Source organism: Gossypium raimondii, chromosome 9, assembly GCF_025698545.1.
Source record: "Gossypium raimondii isolate GPD5lz chromosome 9, ASM2569854v1, whole genome shotgun sequence".
Classification (NCBI taxonomy): domain Eukaryota; kingdom Viridiplantae; phylum Streptophyta; class Magnoliopsida; order Malvales; family Malvaceae; genus Gossypium; species Gossypium raimondii.
Genome location: NC_068573.1, coordinates 27,855,996 through 27,865,318, shown reverse-complemented (window position 1 = coordinate 27,865,318; position 9,323 = coordinate 27,855,996). Strand labels below are relative to the sequence as shown.

The following is a 9,323-nucleotide window of genomic DNA, read 5'->3' as shown; positions in this document are numbered from 1 at the left end:
GATGCTGCCAAGGAACTTGAGAAAAGCTGCAAGGGAGATGGAAACTGTTATATAGCAGTGCATTCTGATCTCAAACTCTCGGAGGAAGCCCGGACGATTACTCCCCATAACACTTGCCCACACAATTGTTACATTGTTATGGTTTTTTATCTGGGGCTCTTAAATAAAAATAGCTATTGATAGCTGGCACTCAAATATTTATGAACATCGATTTTTTTTTTCTGACTAAGGGTCAATTCTTCATTGCTTAAAAAATGTACTTCTGACTCCAAAAACACTTTTAAAAGAAAAGCTGTGAAGAACAAGCTGCTTTTGGCTGAAATTTTTAGCTTTTCAGAAGTACTTTTCAAAATCACTTTTGAAAATGAGCTGAAAATGAGAAGTTAAAAATTTTAACTTTTTCTCCCCCAAAAACACTTTTGGTGCTTAATTACTTTTTCACCCCTTCAATAACATAGTATTTTTCTTTTTTTTCTTGGTGTTTAATTACAATTGTGTTAAAATCATTAATTAAAAATAAAAAATATTTTTTAAAATACTAATTACAAATATTTAATGGTTATATTTAAATATTTAAAATATAATTTATATATTCTAATTAAATTTTATAAATAATTAATATGTATTGCTTAAAATATTTACAATTTATATTTCATATATTAAAATATTAACAACAAGTTATAATATTTTTTATATTATTACTAAAATATAATAATATTAATTAATTTAAATATTATTTAAATACATATTTGTTATTTGATAAAAACATGTCTAAAATGGACATTTTATTTCTCAAAAACACTTTTTGACAACAATACTAAACACTCAAATTTTAAATCAATCTTTTCAAAAACACTTCTCAAAAGTACTTTTCCACAGCAATGAAGAACTGACCCTAATTCTTTAGAATTTGTACGTGTAGCCCACAAATTTGAAATCTTAGGTTAGTTAATTCTCCCCACTCAAATTTGGGTTAGTGTCGAAAATGGAGATATACCATTTTATATTATTTCAAGGTTTTATTCCCATGTTCGACATATTGATTTGATCTCAAGTCAAGCTTAAACATATGATAAAAACTTAAAAAGAGAAAACTGAACATACCACCTTGGCGGATAAACATGTGCACGTAACAATCACACTCAAGTCTAGGTAATGGTGAGTGTTCACTCTTTGTTCTTTTAAGTTATTAGAGTTTGATATATTATGTGGATGGGAGTAATGATATACTAATTAAAAAGAACTGTTTTAATGTGAGCAATAAAAATACTGTGTTTTGACGAAGATGAAAATAACATATGAGAGAACAACAGCGTCACTTAGCACAACTTCCGCCATTGGAGGTACCTCGATTACCAGATGCATTGAGGCCACCATACTTCGTACCATGGTTTAAATTATCAGATCAAATCCATCAATTTAATCAATTGGCCCGTGTTATATGATTCGACTGGTTCAACTAATTGAACTAAAAACCGAGACAGGCATAACCTCCAAAATCAAATGTTGCATGTACTAAAGATAGTGCCCTCAATTGATTCTTTTTAATCCTTTCTCAGACCAAAACATACAAAATAAAAATAAAAATAAAAAAACAAAATGCAGAATATTTGAAGGCAAAATTAGCAAAATACCCAAAATCTTCTGAATCACTTCAAGATGCATTCTCCTTTTTCAACTTAGCAAGCTCTTGCCTCACAACTCCAGCTTTCTGCAAAATCATATCATATCCATTTTTGGTTCAGAGTCTAGATAAACAACGGAAACAAGATACTAATGCTTCCAAGTTATTCGGGTTTAATTGTAAAAAAACACATGAATGTGGTTAAGTAACTATTGATTTGAGCTATTTAATGAGCCGGACTTGTGTATCCTAATACTTGAGTTCTTTTATTAGTTCATAAGCCTAACTCATTGTTTTTTTTATTATTTTTAATTAATATTGATAAACGTCAAGTTCAAGCACAAGGATAAATAATCAAGTTTGAAATTGAGCAAGAGAATAAAACTATATTTTCAGAGCAATAAATAAATTTAATCAAGCTAAGCTTGGCAATCAATTGTTTTTTTTTAAATCGATCTAAAGCTCTAAAAGCAAAACTCAATCGAGCTTATGTTAAGCTTGATATCAAGTTTCTTATAGCTTAATATCAGCCATGCACGACTCGATTTCAATCTTACTCAAGAGTACCTAACATCAAACAAACAACTAAACACTCTACATGTTCCAATAACTAACCTTGATCTTGGCCAACATGATCTTGAATCGGTCAAAGTCATTGAGAGATGCTCTCTTCTTTTGAACAATCAGCTTTTTACCCCATGAGCTATTCTCCCACTTGTTTTTAACATCTTCCATTCCAATAAGAACAAAAAGAAAGAAAAAGCTATGTCACTTGGACTTGAATAAAAATGTCAAAAACGGATATGTTTCCAACACGAGTATGTTCAAATTTTTCCAAGCTTTATGTATTTTTAAAGTTTTGGGCAAATCATATCACCAACTCATGTCCAATTATGCATAGGATACAAACGTTAGACACAAGTGTTTCAACAAAAATGGAAGGTGAAAACAACACTGGCAGACAAGAATAGATTTTCTTACCAGCTTTTTCCATTGCTTCAATCAGTGTCTTCTTCTTTGGAACACGAGGAATGTCAATTTTGAAATCAGTCAATTGAAGCCTCTTAAAGTTCATTTGGCCCCTCACCATATCTGGGGCATCAACTAGAGCCTGCAATGACGAGACACAAGAAAAAGTTCCAATCAAGTTTTACACAATTTATTAGCATATCCATATTAGTCCTCTTCAACTACATTTACGACTAAACTTGCACGTTTAACACATTTACTAACTCAATATCATCACATGGTATGCATATACAACACTACCACAACTAACAACCAAGGCAAAACAGAAACAGGTCAACAAATTAAACTTTTTCATTTTAATTTGTAATGTCGGTACATATTCAACACCTATGGAGGCAGATATATCGGGTTCTACTTAAGGGCGTAAATGAGATATGCTAGTACTCGTTAACTTTTTCATTTTAATTTGTTTCGAAAGATGGAAAATTGAGATTGAAGTCAAACAATTCAATGACTATCATGAATCAAGCTCAACATCTAAAATTAAAGCTAGATCAAACTCGACTCGAGCTTAAAACCTCAAATTCCGGGTTAAGCTTGAGCTTCTTACAACTTGAACTCGGATTTAGCTCGATTATACACTTGGTCCTAACCTTTCAAACATAGAACCTATTTTCCAAATCAATCTCAACAGGAAGGAAACAACTAAATCCTACTTAAAAACTAAATTTCCTTTTCATTACCATAGATTAAATAAATACATAAAAACTAAATAAAATTACATACTCTGTTCTGGTCAACAACATCGACGATGACAACTAGCTTGCCGTAGTCTTTGCCGTAGTTAACGAGAGCGACTCTCCCGATCTCAACGTACCTTTTGAACGGCTACACAAAAAAAAAAATAAAGAAGAAGAAGAAGAAGAATCAAAAAGTGAAGAGAGTGAAAAGGGCGGCGTTAGAGATTGAAGAAAAACTCACCATTTTTACTGTGCGTGAAGAGCGTTGTGAACCAAAAGGAGAGATTGAGCGGCGGAAGAAGAAATGTGATGAGGGTTTTGAGAAGTTAGGGTTTTATTATATGGTACTTTTACGGAATGTTGATAACCGTTGGATCTATTCATTCTACTAGTGATGATGGGCTTTAGGTTCGGGTCAATTTTATCTAACCCATATTGCTATTAGACAGAATAAATATTGTTAATAAACGTTAAAATATGCTGTTAGTCCCTATACTTTTATAGAATTTGATATTTAGTTCTTAAAAGTTGAAAATTCAACCTTCTTACTTTTTAATTTAAAAATACTAGTCCAGACATTATTGCCATCAGTAGTTTTTGTTAAAATTTATCAACTTAGCATATTTATTTATTTCAATCATATATCACATCACATGAGGATAGTCTAATCCACATGTTAAATTGACAAATTTTGATAGAAAATGAAAATATTTACCATATTAATAATTGAAGTAGAATTTTTAAATAAAAATTTTCAAGTATAGAGATTAGATCTCAAATTGTGCCAAAGCATAAAGACTAACAACATATTTTAACGTTTAATAAAATATTAAAATTAAAATATGGGTTAGGTTGGAATTTAGCTATACATATGTATCAAATTCTATGTATAGTATTTGTTTTAGCAGTTTGCATGACATAAGATATCATCAATGCATTTTTGTAAGTGTCTTGTCACTTTAATTTCCTTAATTACAAGTGTAATTATAATTTAGAGGTTGTCTTTTGTTTATTTGCTCTTTACAAAACTAAACAATGGATTATGCTACAAAGTTAAGCTTGACACTGAATTTAATTGTTTGGCAAGTTTAAGATTTTTAAGTCATTATTCGCTTGTTACTTTGATTATCATGATGATTAACTAAATCTTATATTTTTATATATAATATTTAAAGTCCGCGTTTCTAAAAAATTAAAATTGTTATTCAGAGGCGAAGTAGGAAATATTATTGGGAGGGTCCAAATTAAATTGTATATTTTTACAATAGAAAAAATATAATTTCACCATTTTAATAGCCTATATCTTTATAATTTTTAAGAGATTAAATCAAATTTTTATCATTTTTAGTGGTTAAAAGTACAATTTTACCATTACTAATTTAAAATTATATAAATTATACATGGGATTAAATGGAAAATTTTTCATTTTAGGGGGCCCAAGACCCCTACCAGCCCCCTAGCTTCGCCACTGAATAACTTAAAATTTTGACATTTGAATGACTTGAAATTTTGTCATATAGCATATCATGCATTTAATTTTCTAGAAATTCTTTCTTTGAAAATAAATTGCAATTAACTAGAAAGAGAAGGAATTGAATTAGATTGAAAGTGAAAAAAAAAGGCTGACGTGTAAAAAAGTGTTTGCATGATATAAAATTATTAGGAGAGATCGTTCGCTAATGAGGTGTTAACGAGAGGCATAAGAACAACTTGTCTCAAAAAATGTCACTTTATAACCATTGTTTTTACTTGAATGGGGAAATATTGTTATACCTCCCTTACAAATGGGGACACATGGCAAATTGAAAGGCCATTCGAGGTATGCACCCCACCTACTAAAAATTGAAATGTCATTGAGAGAATGTGTGTCCTAACCACCTGGATGAGTAGAAGGTAACCATTCAAGGATGCAAACCATCCATTCCTTCAGGCACCCCACCTTCTAATAAGAATGTGATCTCTTTGGTCACCAAACCTCACATAGATTCAACTGCTCCATAACACCAAATCAAAATGAATTAAAAAATTTGTCTCGTCATAGGCATCCTCATACCATCGAAGACATTTACCCCACACATCCTACAATGATGACTTGATGGCATTGTAACGACCCGGAAGTTAATGAAGTCAGAAACGATGGTTTCAGAATACTGTTTCCTATGATAGGATTAGTGACTATTATTTATTAATATTTGCAAGGATATTACAGTATTATATTGAAGTTTGGTCTAATAATTTTAATTATTGGAAAGTTAGACAAGATACAAGTGTATCAGTTCTAAAGTCGATGGTTTTGGAAATTGAGATATCGGGACCTCGTTTCCCTAAACTGAACTCGTAAATATTTAATAAAAATATTTGCAGAGTTATATTAAAAGTGAATTAAATTTTTGGTTATGTAATTTTGAAGAAAGAGTTTAATTAAAATAAAAGGACTAAATCAAATAAGTAATAAAAGTAAGAATTAATACTAAATTATAAGGTGAATCTATATTGAAGGACTTATTAAATGAATAAACCATTGTTTTTATAGATTTTGATAGTGGAAAAGTATGAATATTATCATGTATAAGATCATAGTTATATTATATTTATTATTTTATTAATAAAACAAAGGAAAATGTTAATAAAAGGATATTAAATAATAATAAAAAAAGGTTAGTGGGGGAGAGGGGTGTTTTTCTTTTTTCTTGTTGCTGCCGAAAACCATGGAAAGCTTTGGAGAAAGCTTTGCTATTTTGTTACTAACTTTGAATGCATATCAAGAAAATAGTAGATCGGGTATCAACCGTGGAAAAGAAAAGATCGTCGAGTAGTCATCTCTGAATCTTAGCTCTGTCGTATTTATGTAAGTTCGTAGTCTTTGAACTCGAACTCTATTTATTTAATTTAAATACTTAATTATTACTTTGATATCTCAATTATATTTACATATATACAAATGAATAAATTATGAGATGAGAAATTGTGTATTATATATATATATGAAATGTGACATTATGAAATGAATCAATAAGTATTTAGAATTTAAATCGATAGTATGGGAATGTTATATATGGAGATGTAATATCGAATGATGAGATTGAAGTTGAATAATATTGGTTAATGTATGGAGTTAAATAAAATCTCGTGTTTACATGCTAGGTAAGTTCGTAGTCTTGAAACTCGAATATCATTTACTTAATCTAATTAGTTAATTGTTAATTATTATTCAAGCATGTTTTATTTGTGTTTGGTTAAGCTATTGAATGGATATTGACAAAATCATAAATAGATAGAATGTGACATTATGGAATAAATTAATGAATGATTAATAGATAATTGAAGTGAATATGATATTGAGTTGATTAATAGATAATTGAAGCGAATGTGATATTGAGTTATGAAATGCGATATTGAGATTATGAAATGTGATTTTATGGACTTGCGAATGAGTAATTGATATTGTCGGTTCATTCGACTAGCGCTGGGCTCAATCATCGTTGGTTCATCCAACTAGAGCTGGGCTCACAATTATAATCGTCGGTATACCTGACTAGCACTGGGTGCAAATATTGTTGGTTTATCCAACTAAAGCTGGGCTCACTATTTATATCGTCGGTTTATCCGACTAGCGCTGGGCGCAAATATCGTTGGTTTATCCAACTAGAGCTGGGCTCACTATTTATATCGTTGGTTTATCTAACTAGCGTTGGGCGCAAATATCGTTGGTTTATCCAACTAGAGCTGGGCTTACTGATTATTCATCGGTATATCCGACTAGCGCTGAGCGCAACTTCCGTCAGTTTATCTGACTAGTACTGGGCACACATTTTTCGATTTATTCGACTAGCACTGGGCGCAAACTCTTTTGCGGATTATCCGTTAGGCACTGGGTCTCATGTACCAAATGGACTATACAGCAATGTGTTATGAATCGTCTAAGAATGATGGTTATAGGTATTACTAAAGATGATTTTATTTACTTATGTATATACATTTATTCATTTGAAGATATGATATATTCTTGAGTTAGATTATTAAAGTTGTGAAATAAATTCAAATGTTTTAGATGTACTTGTGTTTATTCAAATAAGTGAAGTTACTTAATGTGGATTTTTTTGTGCCACAATATAAGTAAATTGTTGATTGATCTATGCAAAGCTATTCATATAGCAAGTGATGTGAATTGAGAAATATGTTCAAACCAACTAACAGCGAATACTTGTGAAAATTGAGTATAGTATGAAATAAAGTGATGAAAGGCATGAAATTGAAATTGTGATATCTTGTAATTGTATGTTTAGATAGTAGTCTGATGATATAATTCAATTTCAACATTCATGTATCATATAATGTCTTAAAATGTTTAGATTATAGAAATATCACTGATTTTTACTCAGCGTGCGATTTTGTTTTCAGTGCGCAGGTTATTTACTCTCTTTTAATTGCCGACTCAGCATCCAACAACAAAAATCCCGATCTCAAGTGTCGTGATGTTTAATTTTGTAATGGCATGTACCTAGGATGTCTTTGTTTGTTAGTTATTTTGTGAATGTTATTTAAATTGAGTTATAAGTATATGTTTATGTTTGAAGCTAAATGTCAGTATGCGTTTTGACCAAAGGCTTGATATGTGTATGAAACTTGAAGCTTGGTGTCTTAAGTAGCTTTAAGTTAGGCTAAATTGAGTGATTTTGGCACATTTTAGATCTACACGGCCAGATACACAGACGTGTGACTTGGCCGTGTGAGACACGCTGCTAGCACACGGGCGTGCGAGGCCATTTCGAATGGGACACGGCCCACGGGCATGAACATGGGCTGGGACAGAGCAGTGTGTCCCTACTCCGAATGCCTACACGGCCTTAAACACGGGCGTGTGTCTTGGCCGTGTGAACCCTGTAGTTAAAAAAATTTTGCAAATTCTTCTTCAACTTTTCAAATGATTTCTATTAGTCCCAAAGTGTTTTCAAGGGAACTTTAAAACTCAATTTAAGGACAATTAGCATAATTATGATTGAATTAGAATATGCTTATGATTACTTATGAATTGGTTGTTAAATGCTTTGATTGGTTGGTAATATTTTGTAACCCTACTCCGGCGTCAGATACGAGTTTGAGGTGTTACAGACATGTCCAACATGATAACACCATCCTGCTCGGGACCTCGCCTATAAATAATTCTAAAGACGATGAAAAAAAGACCGATTGTGACGTCCCAAACCCGACTGGAATGATCTGACCCAAATTTCGAACGTCACATTTTCCATTGAGGTGACTCTCTATTTAAAACTTTACGAACCACACCAACCACCCATATGCACCACGAATTTGTAGAATATTTCATATAGAAAATTAGTCTTAACTGCATGCTTTTTCTAAATTAATCATTCCATTCACACAAACAAAAGGTATAAGGTGTACCTTAATACTCGACGACCTCCCTTAGCTACAAAAATTTGTTAGTTCATTTAATTATCATTACATTCAACAAGTAATTAAAACTATCCAGATAAGCAAGCAAGTAAGCAATTATAACGTCCAAAAATCCAAAAAAAAACAACAGTCTGTAATGTTTGTTTACAACCTGTTGAAAATTTTATTTAAAATGTCTAAGATTAATTCTAATACTAAACCCTTGGAATGACCCACATTGCCTTCACTTCAAAGTTTAAAAGCTTAACACACATACTCTAAAAAAATACCTTGCAATGGATCACTGATTTGCCACCCTCCTCGCTAACCCATAAACTATTTATCTACAAGGTAAAGTAAGGAGTGTGAGCTTGGAGAAGCTCAATGAGTACACATGCATACAACACAGATATACATACCAGACATGTTAGGATTTAAACATACTTTAACAATTCACATATAACACAAATTACATACTCAATACAGAGATATATTGGAAAAAGATAGCTTTAAACATACTTTAACAATTCACAAAAACATCTCTTAGCTCTTTAAAATGAGATTCACCATTTTTATGCAAAAGATAGCTTTAA

General features: G+C 31.3%; 1 protein-coding gene across 1 annotated transcript; it reads right to left on the bottom strand.

Annotated features, from left to right (window-relative positions):
• Positions 1–1,487: 1,487 nt before the first annotated feature.
• On the bottom strand, positions 1,488–3,730 carry LOC105798818 (60S ribosomal protein L14-2). The gene is made up of 5 exons (XM_012629016.2): positions 3,575–3,730; positions 3,380–3,481; positions 2,606–2,735; positions 2,240–2,352; positions 1,488–1,711 (listed from the first exon to the last, which is right to left on the bottom strand). The coding sequence occupies exons 1-5, from the start codon at positions 3,575–3,577 to the stop codon at positions 1,655–1,657; spliced, it is 405 nt and encodes a 134-aa protein (XP_012484470.1). The 5' UTR covers positions 3,578–3,730; the 3' UTR covers positions 1,488–1,654.
• Between the last annotated feature and the right edge of the window lie 5,593 nt (positions 3,731–9,323).